This window comes from Pipistrellus hanaki (assembly GCF_964339955.1).
Source record: "Pipistrellus hanaki genome assembly, chromosome: 2".
Taxonomy (NCBI): domain Eukaryota; kingdom Metazoa; phylum Chordata; class Mammalia; order Chiroptera; family Vespertilionidae; genus Pipistrellus; species Pipistrellus hanaki.
This window is the reverse complement of record NC_140504.1, coordinates 48,569,517-48,594,166: the sequence shown is the minus strand read 5'-3', so window position 1 is coordinate 48,594,166 and position 24,650 is coordinate 48,569,517. Positions and strand designations below refer to the sequence as shown.

Genomic DNA, 24,650 nt, shown 5'->3' with positions numbered 1-24,650 from the left:
TTCATCACTCCTGTTCGACATAGTACTGGAAGTGCTAGCCATAGCTATCAGACAAGAAGAAATACAAGGCATCCAAATTGGAAAAGAACAAGTAAAACTGTCACTATTCACAGATGACATGATATTGTATATAGAAATCCCTAAAGACTCCATCAAAAAAACTACTAGACTTAATAAATGAATTTGGCAATGTAGCAGGATACAAAGTTAACACCCAGAAATCTATTGCTTTTTTATACACCAATAATGAACTCACAGAAAGAGAAACTAAAACTACAATGGTAAATGGATTTATCATTGCACCAAAAAAATTAAGATACCTAGGAATAAACTTAACTAAGGAGGTTAACTCGGAAAACTACAGGACATTGAAAAAAGAGATAGAGGAAGACATAAACAAATGGAAGAATATACCATGTTTATGGATTGGTAGAATAAACATCATTAAAATGTCCATACTACCCAAAGAATTTATAAATTCAATACAATCCCCATTAAAATACCAATGGCATATTTCACAGACCTATAACAAATGTTCCCAAAATTCATATGAAATAAAAAAAGACCCCGAGCAGCCACAGAAATCCTGAGAAAGAACAAAGTTGGAGGGATCACAATACCAGATATCAAGCTATATTTTAAAACAACTGTTCTCAAAACTGCCTGGTACTGGCACAGGAACAAACATATAGACTGTTGGAACCGAACAGAGAACCCAGAAATTGAGCCAAGCCATTATGATCAATTACTATTTGACAAAGGAGGCAAAAACATACAATGGAGTCAAGACAGTCTCTTCAATAAATGATGTTGGAAAAATTGGTCAGATAAATGCAAAAAAATGAAACTAGATCACCAACTTACAGCATCCACAAAAATAAACTCAATTTGGATAAAGGACTTAAACATAAGACAGGAAACCATAAAAATCTTAGAAAAATTCATAGGCAGCAAAATATCAGATGCATGTTGTAGCAATATCTTTATAGATATAGCTCCTAGGGCAATGAAAGTTAAGGAGAAAAATAAAAGTATCATGCTAAATGAAATAAGTCAGTCAGAGAAAGACAAGTATCACACGATCTCACTCATATGCAGACCTAAGTAACAAAATAAACTGATGAACAGAACTGATCCAGAGACATGGAAGCATGGAACAGAGTGTGGAATCCCAGAGGGAAGGTGGGGGAGGATGGGTGGGTGGGAGGTAATCAACCAAACACTTGTATGCATAACCGATGGACACAGGCAATGGGGCAGTAAAGGCCTGGGTTGGGGGGAGGGATGGGTTGGAGAGGATCAATGGGGGGAAAAGGAGGACATATGTAATACTTACAACAATAAAGAATTATTAAAATAAAACAAGAAAAACTGGAATTAAGTGAGACAACATTGTAAAGTTGGCGGTGGGAGAAGAAGTTCAGACTAGTGTCTCTGACGTATTGTCTTTGAGCAACAGAGATGTTCTGGCAGAGAAATAAAGCATCAGAAAGAATGATAAAAACCCTAGGGCACTGATAAAGGAAATAGGAAAAGGAGCTGACCACCACCAAAACATGGGATTGCAAATAATTCTGAATGCAAGAATTCAAGATTTCAGCAATTCATGAGGTTGTACTGTCAAATTTTGTCAGATGTAAGGTTGGAGCACCATCTTGTTCACCGAAGGGTGGCAGATTCTATCCCCAGTCAGGGTGCATATCTCACTAAAATCAGTAAATATATCCTTAGGTGAGGATTTAAAAACAAAAAGGACTGAGATGTTCTGCTTCAGCAATATAGCATTATAGGATAGATGATACCAAAGATAAGAAATGTACTAAATTTGAATATGGACAGATAATAGCACTGTATCAATTTTAAATTTCCTTAGTCCGATAATTACAAACTAGATTGTTTTTTAGAAATGTTCATAAAATAGAAAATTTTTTAAAATTTTAGGAAAATGTCCTTCTCTTCCAAGGAGATACATACTGAAGTACTTAAGAGTAAAGCAATTTGCTCTCAAGTGGTTCAGCAGAATTTTTTTAAGTTTATATATGTGTGTGCTTGTGCATGTGCAGAGAGCAAGAAAATATGACAAAAATGGCAGTTTATTATTCTTTTAATTTTTTTGTAGATGTAATGTGTTTCAAAATAATTTTTTTTACTAGCCATATTTTATTTTATTTTTAAATATATTTCATTGATTTTTTACAGAGAGGAGGGGAGAGAGATAGAGAGCCAGAAATATTGATGAGAGAGAAACATCGACCAGTTGCCTCCTTGCCCTTGACCAGAATCAAATCTGGGACCCCCTCAGTCCACAGACGGATGCTCTACCACTGAGCCAAACCGGTTTTGGCTCAAAATAATTTTTAAGAGAGAGATTGAAAAAGGCCCAAATGACAGTAAAATATAAGTCCCAGAAGAAAGGTACAATGTACTTATTAAATAAAAATCTCTCTATCCACAGTGGTAGTTTTTTTTTAAAAGAAAGAACAAGAAAAAGTGGTGAAACTTATAAGCCACCTTTGAAAGGGATTATTGCACAAGCTCTACTCTAAAAGCTAGTCTTTAAAAGAAAATATAAGCTTTACCTAGTTTTTGTAGGAGGAAACAAAGGTTCATCCCTAATGAGGAAAAGTACTTTTTTCAGGAGAATACCAACTAATAAATAAGATGAATTGATAAAATTAGAAAAGGAAATCAACATTTTGAAACTACTAATGAAGTGAGTGATTCAGGTAATGATCACTAATGACTAAGGTAAAAATTCACTCAATATAAGGTGTTGGAAGTACTCCCCCTAGATTAGGGGTGTCGAACTCAATCCTAGAAGGGGCCAAAATCTAAAATCCAGCCTAAATCGCGGGCCGAATGGTTTACTGAACAGTCATAAACTGACAATGTCATAAACTGACAGCGGAGTGCAGTGATGACAGCGCTGTGCGGGCCACATTGCAAGGCCTGGTGGGCTGGATTTGGCCCGCGGGCCTTGTGTTTGACATATGTGCCCTAGATACTTAAAAACTACAAAGAGAAAAATATACCTATACAATGGAGAATCTGGAAGTCACCACACCTAAGTAATCAAGCATCAGCACAAGTGCAACAACTTGATATTCTATGCTTCCTAATGTAATACAATGTGAAGTACAATATATAATCATGAAGTCTGCTTCCCAAAAATAAGTCTAATCAACTTTTACATCTACCTTGTTATCAGAAATACATGACTTAGTGGAATGACTTAAACACAAGGCAACAAACTAAACAAATACAGAATGTATGTTAGTCTATAAAATAGCCAGCATAGTCTCTTCAGAAAGTTAATGCCATTTAAAGGGGGGTGCAGAGGTGGAAGGCTATTCCACCAGCTCATAAGAGAGTAGAGACACTATACCAGATTTCGTATGTGTCCTCACAACTAATTCCAATGTTTGCCTCCAAACTGTCGCATTTGCCTTCGCCTTAGCAACACCTTGTGCTGTGCCTCTGGACTCTTGTCCACCTCGCATCTCTCACCTCTTCACTTGGAACTTTCCTGTTAACCACAAAACTAAAAACCACATCCCCTGCACCCAACAAATCCACATCCCTAAAGTTCAGAGGAACTGATGCCAGTATATAAATTTTTCCCTTTCTTTTCTTCGATATATGGCTTCTCGGGAATGCAAGTTATATATTTATGATTTGTGCACCTTTATGTACAAATAATACAAATACTTCAATAATTTTTAAGTCAGTGTTTAGAGGACTTCAGATTAAACCTAGTAGACTAAATATATGCTTTTAACTCTACTATCTCCTAAAACTCTACATAAATTAAAGCAGATGGATTGTTTTAAAGCATTAAAGGTCAAAAGGGAAAGGAGATGCCCTCCCTACATTACTCATATAATTTCCCTCCCCTGAAGATGAACTCAAAAGGACTAAAATAGGGAGCTTGGAGACAGCAGGGACAACTGAAAACAAGAGTACATTCCTGAAAGTGGGCTAAGTGTATAATATTCCAGACATATCTAACCTCTCACTTTTTTCAGTTATATTATACTACCTGCTATGCAACCTGCTTTCAATAACTGAATAACACATAGTGGATATACAGATAATATTTTTATGCCTGCTCTTTTATACTGCATTAAGTGGCTACACCATAATGTATTTATCCAGTTTCTTACTGATATTTATATTTGTTCCTTGTTGGTTTTACTAATATCAAATATTGCAATGAACATGCGCGCGCGCACACACACACACACACACACACACATATATATACACACACACATATACATAAATATATGCATATGTCTTCTAATATATATCAATAATTTGTAAGTACATTTGGAACATATGCTAGATCCAAGGTTATGAATGTATACTGTCAAGCTATCTTTCCGAAAAGTTACACCACTGTATTGTCCTATGAACAGTATAAACGTTTCTCTTTCCTCATTTAATTAATCTTTGATAATCAAATTAAAATATTCTCATTGTCAATTTGCATTTTTTAAAAATGAAGTGGAGTATCTCTTCATAGGCTTATTGGTCCATTTGTGTTTATTTTTCTCTAAACAGCCCATTTACATTCTTTAGTTACTTTCCTATTGAATGTTGGCTTTTTCCTATTTGAAAACAGGTAACATTTTGTTTTTAAACTAAACTCTTAAAATCAGAAATATCATTCAACAGACATATACCAGAGTTGAGGAAAATTTTTTGAGAAAAGAAAAAAAAGCACTGAGAAAATAAACTTATTTTCTACAGAATCCTGCTAATATTAGAATTAAATGTTTTAATTAAGATAGTAATTTACTTGCTTTCTTGTACTTTGTCATCTTCTCTAGTTTATTGGGGTTTTTTCTTACTGATTTGAAGAGGTTTTCTGAGAGGATTGGAAATTAGTCTTTTTCCATAAATATGACAACTTCCCCCCAATTTATCATTTCTTGTTTTATTGTATCTTTCAAGATACAGAAGTTCTATAATCAAAATTCAAACAATCAAACTTTGTGAAGCCCACAAACAAATTCTACAATGTCAGCATTCTTAACTTTTCCTTTTAATTTTTCTGGGTTTTCTTTGTTGTCACGGTTAGAAAAGCTTTCCTTATCCAAAAATCATTTAAATGTTTATTTTTATAATTTCATTTTTTTAAATATATATATTTTTTATTTCAGAGAGGACGAGAGAGGAAGAGATAGAAACATCAATGATGAGAGATAATCACTGATCAGCTGCCTCCTGCATGCCCCCCACTGGGGATCAAGCCCACATGTGCCCTTGACTGGAATTGAACCCAGGACACTTCAGTCCATAGGACGACACTCTACACTGAGCCAAACTGGCTAGGGCTATAATTTCATTTTTTTTAATCTTTGAATCTTTAATCCACTTTAAATGTACTATATTATCAGGAACAGGATTACCACAGATTGAATTTAAATGTCCCCGAAAATTCACGTTGAAATTTTAAGCCTGAAAGCAATGGTATTAGGAGGTACTTAGGTCATGAGGGTAAAGCCTTCATTAATGAAATTAGTATCCTTGTAAGAGACCCCAGAATGCTCCCTCACTCTTTCCTTAATGTGAGGACACAGTGAGAAGATGGCTGGCCATCTATGAAGCAGGAAGTGGGCTCTCCCTAGACAATGAATCTGCTGGTGAGTTGATCTTGGAATTCCCACACTCCAGAACTGTGAAAAATAAATTTGTGTTGTTTATAAGCTATCCAATCTATAGTATTCTGTTATAGCAGACATAATAGTGCACCTTTTTCTATTGGAATTTCTCATTAAATTAAACAATTTCTCTTACCCCTACTTTTATCTTACTTCCTTTCAAATAACACTACCTTACAATCTCTTAAAGTAGCACAGTTCCAATGGACACAAAACTCTGGGGAGGGAGGGTATATATGGGAGGGGGGGGGCAATGTTAAAATATGTACACAGATAATAATTTAATTTGAAAAAAATAAAAGTAGCATCGTTCTTTTATAATTAGGATTGTTTTTATAAAAATGACACATGCTTATTATTTTTTTAAAGTAATAAAGTGTAAATAAGCCAAAACCGGTTTAGCTCAGTGGTAGAGCGTCGGTCTGCGGACTGAAAGGTCCAGGGTTCGATTCCGGTCAAGGGCATGTACGTTGGTTGCGGGCACATCCCCGGTGGGGGGTGTGCAGGAGGCAGCTGGTCAATGTTTCTCTCTCACCGACGTTTCTGGCTCTCTATCTCTCCCCTTCCTCTCTATAAAGTATAAATAAGAAAAAAAATCATCACCCAGAAATAATCATTCATATTAAACAAATATTATTCCAAACATTTTTCTACACATATGTACAAAGTAAAGGGTACACATACCAAAAACCAAAAAAGTTATATGAAAAGGGGATATAACCATATCACTTCAAAAATCAAATTGTATTATCAATTAACATTTAAAAAAATCTATTTGAAATGGACTAGCATAAGCACAAATGATATATCAACTAAAGGGAATGGAAACTAAAATTATCCAAGAAAAAGTGATTGAAAAATATAAGAGAGGAAAATAAGGACACACAGAAAATACTACACTAGAATCTCTAATCAAAGGGAAACACAAGGACATATCAAGATTAGTAAAGATATCTGTGAATTGGGTTTTAAGAGGTCTGAAATCCCAAGGTAGACTTTCCCAAACCGGCTGAATAAGCTGGGTCTCATTTTTCTTCTGGATCTCAGTTTCCTCATCTTTAAAGTGAAGGAGAGGGATAAAATGTTTTCTGATTTTTCTTGCTCTAAAATTCTGTTCTGTTACATAACATAAACAAGAAACTGAGAAACTGTCTCTTTCATTGCCAACGGGCTGTCTGATTGCTGCCCACCACTACTTCTTCCTAATTTACTACACACCAAACAGAAGCTGATTCAATTTTCCAGGCAATTCTCTACTATTAACTACAAGAGACTAGAATCATATTCAGTCAGACAACCACCTTCAAATAACTAATGTTTCTCAGACAGAATCTTCATTATAAAATGCTTCATATCTCTGTTTTGTCACGTCTAACTCTACCAGCAACAATATATAACAACAACAAAAAAAAAACATTATGAAAATGGTTATGAAAACTCAATCGTTTTATTATAGAAAAATATAGAAACCAATGCAGACCTTTAGATTTATTGGTCAGTCTCTAAAATTTTAATAATGCATTACTTTAGGAAAATAAACAGAATCCTTGGGATAAATGTAGCAAGTAAACTGCTCAGGGCTACAAAACCATATTCAATTTCTAAGAAAGAATACCAGAGCAAAACCATTTTTTCAAAGTACGTATAACAGTTTCTATCTAATTATCACACAGATAGAGCCTCATTGAAGTCTATCATGCAAAGTATTTCATACCTCAAACCATTTTAAGACCAGGGCACCAGAGATCCTGAGCTTTTCTTTTCAAACGTATTTCTAATCCAATCCTCTTTATTCCATTATAAATAGTTCCGCAAAGTGTTCATTTTAATAAAATGAAAAAAACTTAGTATCCCTAAACAGCTTAAGGGAAAAAGATTTTATCTTACCTCTATACTAGGGCTAAGGCTGCTTGGCAGTGTTTCTGAAGTCACAGTAGAGCTTGGAAGGCTGGAAATTTCCCAAGTATTCACAGGCTGTATTGGTTCAGACTGCTTTGAACGATCTATACATTTTGGATTATCCAGTAAGGTCACTTCATAAAATTCTTGAATATCTATAGGTGAGGAAAGGAAAAAAAAAGTATTTATATTTTCTAATTAAACTATGCATTGCTAAAATAACATAACCCAAAGGCAAAAATTTTACTCCAGATTAGCATAGTAAGTCCAACCTTATAGCATTATATATGTTTCAGTAAATATGTTTCAGTAAATATGTTTCACTGTATTATATCACAAGCATATCAGAACCTGCAGGGCACAGTGTAAAAGTCATAGGCTTTTTACACTTCAAAGTCAGTACTGAAAAAGTAAATAAAATACCTACTTTTTCACCAATTAGCTACATATTTAGGCAAGTTACTTAACCTCTGATAACTTGCCTCTTATCATTATGAATTGTTACAAGGACTGAATAATATTAATATATATAAAGTGCCCAATGGCATATAATAAGCTCCTAATAGAGAGCAGCTAATATTATTATAAATTTTGCATATATGACTTAAAACTGATATTTTATATCTTTGTACCACCAATATCCAGGCTGGGCATGTAAACTTCTTAAATGGTTTTAATGGCTTTTCTAATCAAACGATAACAAAACAAAAAATAAATGAAAATCAACTAGAAGCATTTTTAGATCTCTAGTCTGAATATCTAGAAATATTTAAGTTAAATAGTTTATATTACTTTAAAAATAATCAGTTAAAGATATGACAAAACTCTAAAAGAAATCATAAACATACTAATAGCAGCACAGGATAATTTAGAATATCATGTTACTTTGTTATCAGTTGGAATTATATAAGCTTGATACATTAACATGGATTATTCATGCTGTTCAGAAGCTGTGAGTATCATAAGAGTTCTTTATTCACCTACTGGTTTAATTTTGAGTTGATTTTTTTTTTTAAAGGAGGGAAATTATTATCAGCAAGGGTGGGTATTATTCGGTATAGAAGAATCATACACAATAACTATAATTAACATAGATGGAATAACTTTTACTTCTTGTTTCTCAGAATGATGAAAAAATTAGTATTTTCTTTAAAAACATGTGAAGACAGTAGAGACAAAGTAACTCCCTTTTCACTTTTAATAACCAGTGGAATTGTACAACTTTCTAAGTATTAATAAAAACTAACGTCTATACAATAAAGAAAATAACCTACTTCAAAGGGTGTCAAAAATATTACTAGAAAAAATTGATGTGAAAGCATTTATAAATCATAAATCACTATATAAAACTATTCACATAACCATCATGAAAATAAAAAACTCAAATTCAGAGCACTGGCTATAAAGTGTTCTTACCAAAATTTCTTAACCTGAACCTAAAGCAAGTCTTTATATTAAAATCAACTTCTAGTTCACAGGAAATAAAGGGGATAGAGGTACAAATTATATGACACCAGAAAAGCAAGCAACAAAACAAATTGATAAGGGGACGTTCTACAAGAAACCTGGCCTGGTCTCTGTAAAAAATAGTATTATGATAGAGAAAAAGTGTTTGAAAGCAAGCATTTTTCTGTATAAGAGAAATTAAAAAGACATAGCAATCAACTACAACATCTGAGCCTTGACTGGTATATGTGGTGGGAGGAAGAGAGAGGAGCTATAAAATATGTTGTAACAATTTGGAAATTTAAATATGGACTATTTTCCAGAAAATATTAGGGAACTTTTTTCCTTAGAAGATAATATGTGTGAGTATGTATTTATTTATGTAGTAGGGCATAAATTTCTCTCTATGTAAGATATATCTTTTATATGTGTAGGAAATATTCTATACTAGAGGCCCAGTGCATGAATTTTATATGTGTAGGAAATATCCTATACCAGAGGCCCAGTGCATTAGTGGGGTCCTTCGTCCCGGCCTGTGGGATCAGGCCAAAACCAGCTCTCCGACATCCCCCAAGGGATTCTAGATTGTGAGAAGGTACAGGCCAGGCCAAGGGACTCCACACATGCACTAATTTGTGCACCGGGCCTCTAGTATATTTATAACTATCAAGAGAGAGCAGAGAGATAGACAGACAGATACAAGTATTTCCTACTAAAAAAAAACAACAACAAAAAAAACCCCAATACAACACAAAGAAAATCCAGAACTCCTAGTATAGTATTTTGCCTCAAGAACCCTAAATGAGTGTTAAATAATTGATTACTAATCTTAAATAGCCCACATCACTACATAAAATTATTACAGTAAATCGAATTTCAAATCTTAAATTTCTATGTGACCTTTTATTCTATAATTAACTAACAAACACCGCTGTATTCACCCTTCAATAATATCTCTAATGAAAAACTGGACCATTGCTGTCCAAAAGAACTTTCTGCAATGATAAAAATGCTTGATAGTTGCCCTAGTTGTGCTAGGTTTTGCTCAGAGGTTAGAGAAGCCAGTTTGATTCTGGTCAGGGACACATACTAGTACTAGTGCCTAGGTTGTAGGCTTTATCCCCATCCCTAGTCAGGCTTTTGTAGGAGGCAACCAAATGATGTGTTTCTTTCTCATTGATGTCTCTCTGCCTCTCCCCCTTCCTTCCACTATCTCTAAATATGGTGGCCACTACCTACATATGACAATTGAACACTTAAAATGTGACTAGTGTAACTGCGGAACTGAATTTATCATTTCATCTAGGTTTAATTAATTTAAATAGGCATATTTGGCTAATGGCTACCATATGGACAACTGAGATCTAGACTAATTTAACTCAGAGTAACATTCTACTACCTGGTATGGTTAAGGAACAGAGTGTTCCCTACATAAAATTTTCAGAAGTTCATTTGCATCCAACTATTAGCAATTGAAATGCCTTAAATCTAGGTCTTATATTCATCTACCAAACAGACCTTTCTAGTTTGCTATATCTGAGCTCCCAAGGACTAGAGCAACAGTTGCCAACTGTTGGAGGTCCGAAAGGTTGGCAACTGCTGGTTTAAGGAAACCTTTGGAGCAGTGATCGCCAACTGGTAGTCTGCGAGGTCAAAAAGGTTGGTGACCGCTGGACTAGAGAACCAAATATTCATATTATTTAAACAATATCAGGCTTAAGACAAAATAAGCTGAGTAAAACCCATTAGGATAGCAAGTATCCTCAACAAAACAGAAAATAGTCTTGATGAAGATGTAGAGAAATTAAAGCCTTAATTGTTAGTAGGAGTATAAAATTACGCAGCTACTGTAGAAAAACAGTATAGTGGTCCTTCAAAACATTAAACATAGAATGACCATTTGACCCAGCAATTCAACTTCCAAGTATATAATAACCACAAGAATTGAAAGTAGTGACACAAAATACAGTTCTACTTCAGAAATATTGCAAGATTGGTTCCCAACCACCACACAAACGCGATTAACTTAAGACAGTGAATATTGCAATGAAACCCATCACACAAATATTTCTTTCCCAGTACATATAAAGTTACACTTATACTACACATAGACAAGCACATGAAAAAGTGCTGCACATGTCATCAGGGAAATGCACATTAAAACAATGAGATACCCCTCTGCATCTACCCTGTTTCCCCGAAAATAAGACAGTGTCTTATATTAATTTTTTCTCCCAAAGTTGCGCTAGGTCTTATTTTTAGGGGATGTCTTATCTTTCCATGAGCTAGATCTTATTTTTGGAGGATGTCTTATTTTCGGGGAAACACGGTATTAGCATGGCCAAATTACAGAACACTGACAACACCAAATGCTGGCAAGGACATGGAACAACAGGAACTCTAATTCATTGCCACCCAATTTAGAAGACAGTTATAGTTTGTTACAAAGCTAAGCATACTCTTACGGTACAATCCAGCAATTGCACTCCTGGATATTTATTCAAATAAGTTGAAAACTTAAATGTCCACACAAAAATCTATACACATGTGTTGGTAGCAGCTTTATCATAACTTCCAAAACTTGGAAGAAACCTAGATATACTTCAATAGATGAAAAGATAAACTGGTACATCCAGACAATCAATATTATTCAGTATAAAAAAAAGAGCTATCAAACCATAAAAGGATGTGGAAGAACTTTAAATGTGTATTACTAAATGAAAGAAGCCAATCTGAAAAGGCTACAGGTTGTGTGATTCCAATTATATGCCATCCTAAAAAAGGCAGAACTATGGAGATAACAAAAAAAGATCAGTGATTATCAGGGGTTAGAAGTAGGAAAGGGATGAACAGGCAGAGTACAGAGGATTTTTAAGGCAGTGAAACTATTCTGTATACTATAATGATGGATATATGTCATTATACATTTATCCAAACCTATAAAATGTACAGAGTGAACACTAAAGTACACTATGGACTTTGGGTAATAATGATATTGCCCATGTAGGTTCGTCAACTGTCACAAATGTACCATTCTGGTGGGGGATGTTGATAATGGGGAAGGCTATGTTATGTGCTGGGGCAGGGAATATATGGAGAATCTCTGGACCTTTCTCTCAATTTGCTATGAACCCAAAACTATTCTTAAAAATAAAGTCTGTAAAAAAAAAAAAAAAAAAGATATCAACTACCAAGCCATGAAAAGACAGAGAAACCTTAAATACATGTTGCTAAGTGAAAGAAGCCAATCTGAAAGACAAAATTATGGAGATAATAAAAAGATCATTGGTTGCCATGGGTTCTGGGGGAGGAAGAAACAGGTGGAACACAAGAGATTTTTAGGGCAGTAAAACTACTTTGTCTGATACTAAAATGGTGGATACATATGCTAAAGCAACAAATGTGAATGTCAATTTTATCACACAAAAAGTGAACTCCAATGTAAATTATGAACTTTAGTCAATAACAATATATCAATATTGGCTTATCAACTGTAACAAATATACCACAGTAGTGCAAGATGTTAATAATAGGGGAAGGGGGAGGAGGTGATGATGACATGGGAACTCTGTATTTTCCAATCAAATTTTCTGTAAACCTAAAACTGCTGAAAATTATTAGAAGGGCTATAATAATTTAAGAAAACGTACAAGGGAGCATAATAAATAACAAATTCTGCTTTAAAAAGCAATCTCATACTTTATTTCAAAATACTTTCCAACCTATCCCTGGCCAGTGTGGCTTAGTTGGTTGGAGCATCATCCTGTGCAACTAAAGGTTGTGGGTTCAATTCCCAAGGTGCCCTGACATACCTAGGTTATGGATTTGACCCGGTCGGGGCATGTACAGAAGGCAACCGAACGATGGTTTGTTTTTTCTCTCACTCTCAAAACAATTTACACAATCAGGTGAGAATTTAAAAAATAATAACTTCTAATCTATTAAAGATTTAAATGTTAAAAATAGAAGCCATAAAAAAATTTAAATCTAATAATAATCTTGGGGATAGGAAAGCCTTTCTAATCATGGTACTAAGAGCAAAAAACACGCGCACGCGCACATACACACACAACTGGTAAATCTAACCATATATAAACATACCTGTGTTTTTTAAATAAAAGTTTAAGAACAAATACACTTACATGGCAGGTAAAGTTAATATCTCTAACAGATTTTATACCGCTAAGAAAAAAAGTGGAGAAAAGGTGATGAGAGGGACAAATGATATGAACAAACAATTCACAAAATAAATTAAAAGCAACAATGTAGGAAAATTCTGACATAACTGGTCATTTCTTTAATCAGACACACACACAATAAAACATCAAAAAGACTAAATATATATTTTACATATCAGAGTAAAAAATATTAAAAAAATGAATACTCCATATTGTTTAGGATATAATTAGTCGTTTTTCTACATAGTGCCTAAAAATTTGAATCTATAAAACATTTCTAAGGGTAATTTAATGAATTACATCAAAAGCCTTTTAAAATTCATATCCCCTTATACCTAGCAATTCATTTCTAGAAAAGATATCCAAAGGATATAATAAAGGATGCAGAAGAAAGAGGCATATACAAATGCAATATAATCTATAATTCCAAAAAATTATATGCCTAAATGCTCCTAGGACATCATTAATAAAACTACAGTAAATCTATACAATGTAAACAGTCATTTAAAATTGCACAAATCTACTGAAATGGAAAGATATCAAATAATAAATTTTGTGGTATAAAAATAGTTAATATGGCCCTAGCTGGTTTGGCTCAGTGGATAGAGTGTTGGCCTGTGGACTCAAGGGTCCTCAGTTTAATTCCAGTCAAGGGCACATGCCCAGGTTGTGGGCTCAAGCCCCAGTAGGGGGTGTGAAAGAGGCAGCCAATCAATGATTCTCTCTCATCATTGATGTTTAGATCTCTCTCTCCCTCTCCCTTCCTCTCTGATATCAGTAAAAATATATTTTTTTAAAAGTTAATATGGATAATATGGAAAAGTCACACTATATGCACGTGGGCAAATTCACCTACAGCACCTCCTTCTACCAAAAAAAGCTAACATTCTACCTGTCAGACCACCCCCAGTAAGTGAATGTCACAAATAAAAAATTAGAAGGGTGAAGGCTGTTGCCTCATATAGTGTCCATTTTCATGCACCTCTCATAATGTGAGCACCTCTCTGTATCTTACTGTGCTGAGAATGATTCTAGATTTTTTAGCTTTTAGTACAAGAGACCACTTAATCACAAGCCAATTACTTCACATATTGCTCAACTGAAGAAAAAAATTATTTCTTTCCATTAGAGGAAAAAACAATTGTATTGTAGTTAATGAGAGGCAGTGTTAAATTCCAGAAAATTTTTCAAGGATAATTTTAATCTGATGGGATTTTTCACTTTACACAATGATTTTAAGTATCAATTCCCATGAAAGAAACAATTCTATTTGTGCAGGTAGTTTGCAAAATGAAAGTGCATATGTATACACAAAGAATAACATTTTAAAAAGATATTCACCCTATGGAACAAGGAGGAGAGAAGGCTGAATGAACATGTAAACATAACCCTGTCATTTAGCAAGAAAAAATTTTATCAGATAATTGATTAAAAGCAAATACAATGTTTTTATTAATTAAGAGAGACAACTCTCAAATCTACTCAAGCAGATTCACTGTTTTCTTCTAAGCCAATGTACATTTAAATAGCCTTTTTGATCACCAAAGAAAAGAATATCATATAAAACAGAATTGTTTTACAATTTGTGCTTCACACACTAGAAACAGGAAAAATATCAAGCCAGTATCCAACAATAATTTACTTTACTTTAAATACAACAAAGAGTCATATGGTATTCACATACATATTCTTTAAAACAAGGTGTTTATCAAAAGGAACTAGAGCTTTTCAGAAATGGCTGATTCCAAGACTGGGGCAGGATATGTACAAGTGAACCTAGAATATCATGTTATAGCCAAAAGTAAGAAAATGCTTTTAAAAATGATAAGGGCACGTCATAAGGACAAAAGAACAAGTTTGTGAGGGCTCCCACCAGATAAATCTGAAACAACCTGAGTACCAAAAATATTAAGGATAGTAATAAATTATCAATTATTAAAATAGATACATCAACAGATGGACAGATAGATGGGAGAGAAGGGCTCTTAATTATAGTAAGATGCCAAGTGTTAATTGGAAAATGCGGAGGAGTACTACTTTTATAAAACTGTTATTTTGAACATAGTAAAAACTGGTTCAGGCAAGCATCATATCAATGAATGCTAAATTGTAGGTGACAATTTTGCTGCAATCTATACTAATAAAACGGTAATATGCTAATTAGACCAGATAGACCAGATGTCTTCTGGACGCCCTTACAGACAAAGCTACAGCAGCTATGAGGGCAGAGGAGGGCCTGCAGCCAGCAGTGGCAGCAGTAGTGGAATAATGGGGGCAGTGGTCACCTCCTACAGAGGGAGGCCAGACTGTTGCTTAGGCCTAAGCCATCAGTAGGACATCCCCTGAAGGCTCCCAGACTGTGAGAGAGGACAGGCCGGGCTGAGGAACCCCCACGCCCCCAGAGCATGAATTTTTGTGCACAGGGACTCTAGTCCTATCTTATAAGAGTAATATGCAAATTAACCATCACTCCACTCAAAACCACGCCCACCAGCCAATCGGAGTGAGTATGTAAATTAACCCCAACCAAGATGGCTGCAGCCACAGAGAGCATTTGAGAAAGGCTGGGTCGCTGGGGGGCGTGGCTGGCCTGCAAACCACCACAGGCCCCTCACGCAGGCCACCCCACACTCCAAGGAAACCCCCACCCTGATCTGGGACACCCTTCAGGGTAAACCAGCCAGTCCCCACTCGTGCACCAGGCCTCTATCCTATCTAATAAAAGAGTAATATGCAGATTGACCATCACTCCAACACACAAGATAGCTGCCCGCATGTGGTCAAAAATCCTGCCATCCGCTGACCAAAGAATGTCATAGTTCCTACCCCTGCCTTCTCTGTCCTGACTCAGCCACCAGAACACATCTTGCTGGACTGCATTTTGCTGACTCTGCATGAGCCTCTGACATGCATAGTTGAGGTTAAGGAATCTGTGCCTAGTGGATGGACACAAGATGGCCACCACAAGATGGCCAGCAGGGGAGGGCAGTTGGGAGGCACCAGGCCTGCAAAGAGAGAGCAGATGAGAGGGACCAGGTTTGCAAGGAAGGGTAGTAGAGGCGATCAACCCTGTAGGAGAGGGCAGTTTGGGGTGGCCAGGCCAGCAGAGGAGGGAAGTTGGGGGCAAATAGGCTGGCAGGGGAGCAGTTAGACATCAATCAGGCTGGCATGGGAGTGGTTAGGGGGTGATCAGGCTGGCAGCAGAAGTGGTTAGGGGTAGTCAGGAAGGCAGGCAGGCGAGCAGTTGGGAGCCAGTAGTCCTGAATTGTGAGAGGGATGTCCGACTGCCCATTTAGCAGTTTAACATCCCTCAAGGTGTCCCAGACTGGAGAGGGTGCAGGCTGGGCTGAGGGACACCCTCCCCACCCCATGCACTAATTTCATGCACCAGGCCTCTAGTCTATATATATATAAAAGCCTAAGAGACCGGATGACCGGGCGACCAGCCAGTAGCTATAATGCAGACTGCCCACTAGGGGGCAGACGCTCAATGCAGGAGCTGCCCCCTGGTGGTCAGTGCACTCTCACAGTGGGAGCGCAGGAACGCCTCTCAGCTGATGGGCTGCTGATGGCTGGCAAGCGCAGCTTTGGCAGCACTAGCCTCTCCCGTGGACGCTCCCCTTGCAGGCGCAAGCAGGGCTGGGATGAACGGGAGTAGTGAGGTGCCCAGCCCAAGCTCAGGCTCCTCCCCAGCTGCCTGCTGCTTCGTGCACTACTTCATGCTGTGTGGGATAGACGTGGACCGCGAGCTGGAGCCCATAAGCTGGTCGGAAAGGCCGGGCTGCATGGGCGTGGAGGCCCACTGATCCCTTCAGGCCAGGCTGAAGGACCCCACCAGTGGATGAATCTGTGCACTGGGCCTCTAATTTGCTTATAAGATGCAAAGGGGGGGGGGGGGAGAAGAAGGTAATTGTAGAGTAATGAGATATCACCTTAATTGGGTGATCAAAAGTAACATCATCAATGAAGGGCAGAAGATGTATACCTCTGGATGTTCAGAACCCTATGGAATACATAACCTAAATCTAATCATGAGCAAGCATAAAAAAAAACCCAAAATGAGAAACAATATATAAAAAAATAAGAGTAATGGAGAACTGTGTTCTTCAAAAATGTCAATGTCATAAAAGATAAAGGAAGATTATGGAAATGTACCCAGATTAAAAGACACTAAAAAGACATGACAACTAAATTAAATACTTCGTCCTAGACTGTATAGAGAACTGAAAAAATAATTAGAAAAGGAAAAATTCAGTAGAGAAATTTGACCCTATGTAAATGAAATAGCTTAAACTACAAAAAATATTTATAGATGCTTTATAGATGTGATTAAAAGGTTCTAAAGAGAATTCAACCAGATTCAACATAATCAAAGCACTGATTCAGATCAGTAGTAATGAAACTATTAACAATTTAATTCAATCAAAACCACCAACTAAAAATTTTATAAAATTTTCCTCCAATTCCATAAAATTTTAGCTACTATATTAGTTGATCCACATCCATATATGTTTTTCTTTCTCAAACCTATCCTGCAAAGTTATACACACACAGCAACAGATTAAAATTTAACATTACTGGAATCAATAACAAGTCAAAAAATCTAAGAAAATTCTGACATTTTACCATTAAACCTGGAAGTTCACCCTTTGCTTACTAAGTTAACTATGCTTTTCAAAATACATAAATTCCATCTTCATGAACATTCATTCACCTTCAAAGTAAATAAATAAATAAACAAACAAACAAATAAATAAATAAAATACCACTGACCCTACAGATCAATATCTATGTTAAGCATGATTGTTGTTAGTGGTCTTTATTACATTAAAATATTCAGCCTGCCGAAACCGATTTGGCTCAGTGGATAGAGCGTCGGCCTGTGGACTGAAAGGACCCAGGTTTGATCCGGTCAAGAGCATGTACCTTGGTTTCCGGCACATCCCCAGTAGGGGGTGTGCAGGAGGCAGCTGATTGATGTTTCTCTCTCATCAATGTTTCTAACTCTCTATAAGCCTCTGGCTCCACAATTTAGCATCGTTGGGCAAAATAAGTCATTTCTCAGTGCCTCAGTTTTCTAATCTATAAAATGGTATGTATAATAATCTCAAGGTGAATATACACACCTTATAAGATTATGATAACTAACCAGATGCTCAATAAATAAATGTTAGCCATTATTTGTTTACACACACTTAAAGTGTCATATTCTGATATCCATTAAGATGGCTTCTATGGAAAACAGTATGATAGTTCCTCAAATATTAAAATATAACTACCATATGATCCTGCAATGTTGATTTACAGGTGCAAAGTACATTATCACACTATTTCAAAAACAATGGTGTAGGTGCAGAGGAAAATGAAAATGAAATTGACCTAAATATTTTCAAACACTGAAATAAGTACTAAAGTCTAATAAATTAATCTAAATTCAGCAAATAGAAAGGAATGCACATGTTTGTTAACAATTCAATTACAGAATGAAAACCTCTACAAAATCAACCTGTTTCAAAATTCCTAAAATCTATTACTTTCCTTAAACCAAAATCTGATACCACACCCCCACCCAAAAAAATTTTAAATATAAGTAAATCTAAATATCAAAGTAAATTCACAACCAATGAAATTATGCAGGACAAAGATTCACAAATATAACCTTAATAATTAGAAAACTGATTCTATCAGAATTCAATTATGAATAAGAATAGATAAAAACATTCATAATAGGCAATGCAGAATATGTAAAAAAAAAAAAAAAAATCTCCAAACAGCAAATCTACCTCCAATCTACAGAGAAATCTAAGCATAAACTGTTTGGTTACTTCACTAAGCAACTAATTTTCTTAAGTTGCAGACTTCACACAGAAGAACTGCATCTGTCTATGTCTACAACTATATGTAAATGAGGACTTAATACTCATCCTATTTTTTTAAACAGTTACCCCACAAAATAAAACATTCCTATGTTTAATATTGGGTTAGAAAACCAAATAACAAAAAATTATTTCCCTTTCTTTTTTTTTTTGCTGTTTTTACAGAAGAATCCAATTTAATCGTCAATTTGGACCTTAAACATCAGTTTAGAAATTCAAATATAAAATATGTTCATCAGTTTATAGTTCATCAGTTTAAAAAAAAAGCAAAATATTGATAATTTTTTAAGGTAAGTGATAGATATATAACAGTTCATTATACTGTAATCTCTAGTTTTGTATATTTTTTAAAGTTTATAATAATGTTAAATTTTAAAAACTTATTCAGGTGTATTGAATGGTTTTTAAAATCTTCGATTCTAAAACAAATTTTGTAGAAAATACCAATTTACCAGCAAGTTATTTCTGAGTACACTAACTTGAAAGTGGACCTCAAATCACATCAAAAGTTACTCTATCAACAGATAGATGAGATATAAAGCTATATCTACTTGGAGGTTACTGAGGAAATAACTATAATGCAATCAAGTACAGGTCTTATTTTAATATGTTATATAGTCAGTGACTAATAAAAAAAAATTTTATTCTTAGCATTGGAAAAGACAAATTTTTAGTTCACTGGTTTGTACACTTTTTCAGGTAACTAGAGGAGAGGGCCAGAGACTGATCACCTTGTTTTATACATTGGTGATTGTTTACAAAATATAGGATTTTGTTTTAAAAAAGGATCTAGCTACTTTTTAAAAAAGTCTTAAAACCACTATTCCATTGCATCCACATTCTAGAGAATATATTATCAAGAAAAGGTTATATAATTTACGTAGTATCATTCAATTAATGGCAGTGTCAGGAATAGAATGCAGGACTCTTATTTATTCAGTTCTCATTTAAAACAATGCATCATTTCAAATTTAAGTTACAATTAAGAATACAATTTGGTTTCAATTTTCTTGCCTATAAAATAAGATTGGACAAGATCATCTCTAAGACCATTTTCAGATCTAAAATTCTGAATGCCAAGTTTAAACAGAGGTCTATGTTAAGGTAAATGAATGCTCTGTTAACTCTTCAAACATTTTCAAGGACTCCAGAGAAATACAAATCAAATACGGAAAGCTAACAGTTACTCAGTCGTTAACTTTAAAGTAGTGAAACATTTTTCTAACTACACCCTCTTTTAATAGTTAATACTAGAACAGAAAACATTGTTTTCGAAGATTACTAAAATAATCATAGTGAAAGGCTGTCTTAGATATTTTTAGAAAGAATATTGGCCTATCGAAATACATAACTCACTGGATGTTCAAGTTACTGAATGCATCAAAGAGAACCAAGTACATCACTCTCTTAAGTTTAAAATAAATTAAATCACAGGAACATTAAGCCTAGCTGACACATAATGGTCACAAAGTTTTGACTCCCACCTATTAAAGCCTGAAAGAGGTTGCTCTGAAATATGTTAATAACCCGTTCTATGGAACTTCTGAGCTGTCTGTCTTCAGTTTGGCTTAGTTTCGAACGATATTCTTCCAGCAGTTGCAATGCTCTCTGGGTATCTGAAGAAAAAAATATAGTCTGATTAAAATTATTTTACAAGTAGCTGTGCAGCAAATGATTCTGCAAGGCATCTATACAGTTCCCAAATCCTCCTGGTCAACTGATGCTGCTAGGTTCATGCACACCTCTCTATTCCTTAGAATGATTTTTAAAATTTGAAATATATGTCACAGTAGAAAAAGAGCAAGGCACACAGTTTTAATAAATGTGTACTGGTAGTTTACCACCATAAAAGATCACTTTAATCAAAGTATTGGTAACAGTTACAGCTGATCCGATATGCAAAAGCAGAAAATCTATAATTTGTCATTATAACCCAAATATTAACTGTTTCAAAATTATAGTTTAAAAAACTATATGAGTATCCCACATTGCTCAAAACAGTGTTTAGCAAGAATTATATCGTGAAATATTAAAACACCCATTCAGTTTTTAAGACGACGTTCAGAGTTTGTAAAACATCGCCTCTCTATAATAGTTTCTAGAGCGACACCAAGAAAAAGTTTGACGAACATATGGATGTGTGTCCCACCTTCTGAATGACGTGAAGCTTACAGATTCCCTAAGCAGCCAGGATGGGACTGGGCCGTCTCATTCGAGTTCAACATGAATAAAACCCAGCCATCAGAAAACAAACATACAGACAAGCAAGTGCCACCCACGAGATCAGTTCCACCACACATGCTGATCTCTCACCTTGTTTCCGGACCGGCATTTTTCCCCAGGATCAGGAAGAGGGCACACACCTTTAAAACATAAATCAGAGAAGAAACACAACTCAAGACAGAGAAGAGAGACTCGTGGGTGAAACTAGCATTTCCCCCCCTCCCTCCCCCCAAATCTCCCATCGGAAAAACTCCCAGCCAGCCCCACCTGGGAGAACCCACCTGGGCAAAGTTTTCCCCAAGTGAATGGCAGCGCCTCCAAACCCAGCGGTGCCAGTCACTCAAGAAGAAAGCTTTCATCAGGGGGGTGACACCTCTGCAAGCGGAGAGGGGACCCAAGTCGGCTTCCAGATGCTCCTCCTCGAAAGCAGCCCCCTCTCCAAACAGCACCCAATGCCCAGACGGGAGGCCACCCCTCCCCCGGAGGCACCGGCGTGCAGACTCCCCGCCGGCGCCTGGGATGGGGACCCGGCGCCCGAAACCCCGGCCCCCCGCCCCCCAGCCAGCGGCGGCGGTAAACCGCTCCGAGAACCGGACCGGCGGGGCTCCTCGCCGCGCCGCGCCCGGGCCCCCTCCTCTCGCTTGCCTGTCTCCCTCCGGGCGCGCTTCCTCCGGGCGCCTCCGGCGGGGGCCGGACTGGGCAGCGGCCGCTCTCCGCGCCGCCCTGGCGCCCCGCATGCACTCCCTCCGCCGCGGGCCGCTCTCCGCCGCGGGCCCCACACCTGCGGCGCCGCCACAAAGTTCCTTCCGGAGAGCGGCGTGCGCTCCGACCTCCTCGGGGCGGCTCCCCCGCCCGGCCCCGCTCCACGTCCCCCCGCCCCGCCCGCCCGGGGCCGGAGGAGCTCAGCTGAGGGGGGTGAGGGAACCGGGGGTGAGGGAACCGGGGGGAGGGAGGGAGGAGCTCCCCGCGGCGGCCGCACCCCCGCGGCCTCTTCCTCGCCCTCGGCCGCCGCCTCCTCCTCGCTCGCCCGGGCCCGCTCCCCGGATCGCCCGCTCGCCCCTCCTCGCCGTCCCACCCCCGGAACCTCGCCTCCTTCCGCGCCCCCAACCTCTCTCCCCCCCAAACTTTCCGCCAAGATGGCGGCCCCGAGGCTGGACGGCCGCGCCCCCACGTGACCGCCTCCCCGGCGCCCGCAGCCAATGGGAAGTGAGGAGGCGGCTCGCGAGGCGCCCCGGGCTCTCCGCGCTGCCGGCGGGTGGGGAGGGGAGGAGGGCCGGGCGGGGGCCGGGGAGGGGGAGGCGGACCCCAGGCGGCATCCTGGTGACCCTCCTCGCTCCCAGGGCGGCCCGCGGAGGGGCTTCGAGGACAAAGGAGTTGGCACGCGGGCTCTACAGGTGGCCCGGGAGGGCTCGCCCTAGAACCCACCGGGGGTTGTCCCGCGGTTTGGAGCGGGGCGCACCCCGGCCTCGAAAGGGTCGGGGTGTCTGAAGACAGAGGTGGCTTCACCAGCACCGGGTCCGAGGCACTTTCCGGGGGACACGCTGTAACCTCCCTAAACACCTAAACACGTGCTGCTTTTTCAACTCCATTCAGGAGAAAGTGCCTGTCGCCCCCGGGGTGGGTGTCCCACCTGGAGGAGCGACCCGGCGGAGCATTAGCTGGCACCGGCCACGTCAGAGGGCGGGAGAAGGCGGAGCCTGGGAAGGGGGAGCGGGGGAGAGGTGCTTGGGCTGGGGTCCCATCCCTGCACTGTCTTCCACTTCGTGTGGATTTTTTTTTTTTAAGTTACTCTTTGCCCATTAGTAAAAATTTTCCGGGGGAGGGGAGGAGGTTGTTAATGAAAGAAAGGCAGATAAAATGGGGAGATTAGTTACTTTGATACAAGTGTTAGGGTGTTCCTAGTGGATTTTAAAAATCTCTGAGATTAATTCCAAGCGGGAATGCATGTAAGCGTGGGAAGGGAAGTTCCGTCTTTTACTTTCCCATTCATTCCTCCTGGCCTGCGTCCCCCGCCCAGGCTTCAGTCTCAGGTATTGCCCAAGCTCGAGCGGCCCCTTTAAGAACTCACCTGTAGCCACCTCCTCAGGAGCCCAGCTGCTTGAAGTTTCGACTGCGCCTGGGAGCGGACTGCAGGCGGGGCTGGACCCCGCGCAGGGGCTGAGATGCCCAGTTGATAGGAAACAGTCTCACGGGAAGTTCTCCAGGTCACTTCCCAGGTCTTCGAGCCTCTTCTGGATAACAGGGACGTCCGTGCTCCGAGGTCCAGAGAGAAGAATTTGCCCAAGGTCACCCAGGATTGGTAACCCAACTGGAAACGCGGAGATCGTGCTTTCAAACCCGGAAGACTCTTCCCAGTCAGTAAACTTGACAGCCTTTCACTGAAGCCACATCCTTGGGATGGAAAGGGAAGTCCAGGGAACCTTGTACTGAACCCATAGGAGGCATACTGGCCACTGCTTTCACTTTTGGATTGCACCTTGGAACCCAAACTTGTGAGGACTCCCACTGGACCCACTTCCTCAGTTGAAGGTAAAAAAAACAACTGAGGAGTAGAGAGAGGGAGCAAACTTGTCCAAGGACATATGTGCTAATCGGTGACAGCAGCCCGGAAACAGGTCTTCTGATTCTATTCCAGGGCTATTTCCACCGTGATTTTTGGGCAGCTTTGGCAGTGGTATGTTAGTATATCTGCAGCAGATCTTTGCTCCCTTGAATTAAGCATCTTGGGAGTTTGAGCAACAGTTAAAGCAACACTTCATAGAAGAAATGAATGGTCATGTGAAAGGAAGCTCTTAAAAGCAATGAACTTAAATAGAGGGACTTTTTAAAACAGTGAAATGGGGTGGTTTGGTTTTTGGGTTTTTTTTAAATAGTGAAAATGTCTGATGCCATGCATGCTATTATTACTGAAACTTCCTTGATGAACTGTGATTCCTCTACAAGAATGGACTCTCCAGAATTCAGAAGGAGGAGGTATTTTGCTCTCTCCCTTAATATCATTCATTGTTCATAAATGTTCACTTGCTAGGCAATGGGGATAGAAACAAATAAGATCTGAGCCATGCTCTCAAGGACCCAAAGCCTACTAGCAGGACAATACAGCTTTTCTCAGGAGCCACTGAAAAGCTGTAAACAAAATTTGTGTGAGTTCTCAATGTCATCCTAGTCCTCCCCTAGGGGTAGGAGGCAGAGGAGACAGGAGGACCTACTTGTCAACTTCTAGCCCTAGGTGGCTGTCAGCAGTCTCCTAAAGTAGAAATGAAGCTAGTCCTTGTTCCACTTCTAGTGGCCAGGACAAGTCCAAGCCTAGTATGAGCAGCCTTTTTTTCTTTTCTTTTTAAAAATATTTTATTGATTTTTTA

At 38.4% G+C, this 24,650-nt stretch overlaps 1 protein-coding gene across 9 annotated transcripts in view; it reads right to left on the bottom strand.

Annotated features, from left to right (window-relative positions):
* The window catches only part of DLG1 (discs large MAGUK scaffold protein 1), a 237,004-nt gene extending 213,344 nt beyond the window's left edge, over positions 1–23,660 (bottom strand). For 6 of the 9 annotated variants that reach the window (XM_084871550.1, XM_084871555.1, XM_084871556.1 and 3 more), the window contains exons 1-4: positions 21,934–22,363; positions 21,379–21,428; positions 20,550–20,681; positions 7,554–7,720 (exon numbers count right to left, since the gene is read on the bottom strand). In XM_084871550.1, coding sequence (XP_084727676.1) covers positions 7,554–7,720; positions 20,550–20,681; positions 21,379–21,397 — 318 coding nt within the window. In that variant the 5' untranslated portion in view covers positions 21,398–21,428; positions 21,934–22,363. Of the gene's footprint in view, positions 1–7,553; positions 7,721–20,549; positions 20,682–21,378; positions 21,429–21,569; positions 21,695–21,933; positions 22,364–23,356 lie in introns of those variants that run through there. The other 3 variants (XM_084871554.1, XM_084871552.1, XM_084871553.1) reach the window with 3 other exon arrangements.
* Between the last annotated feature and the right edge of the window lie 990 nt (positions 23,661–24,650).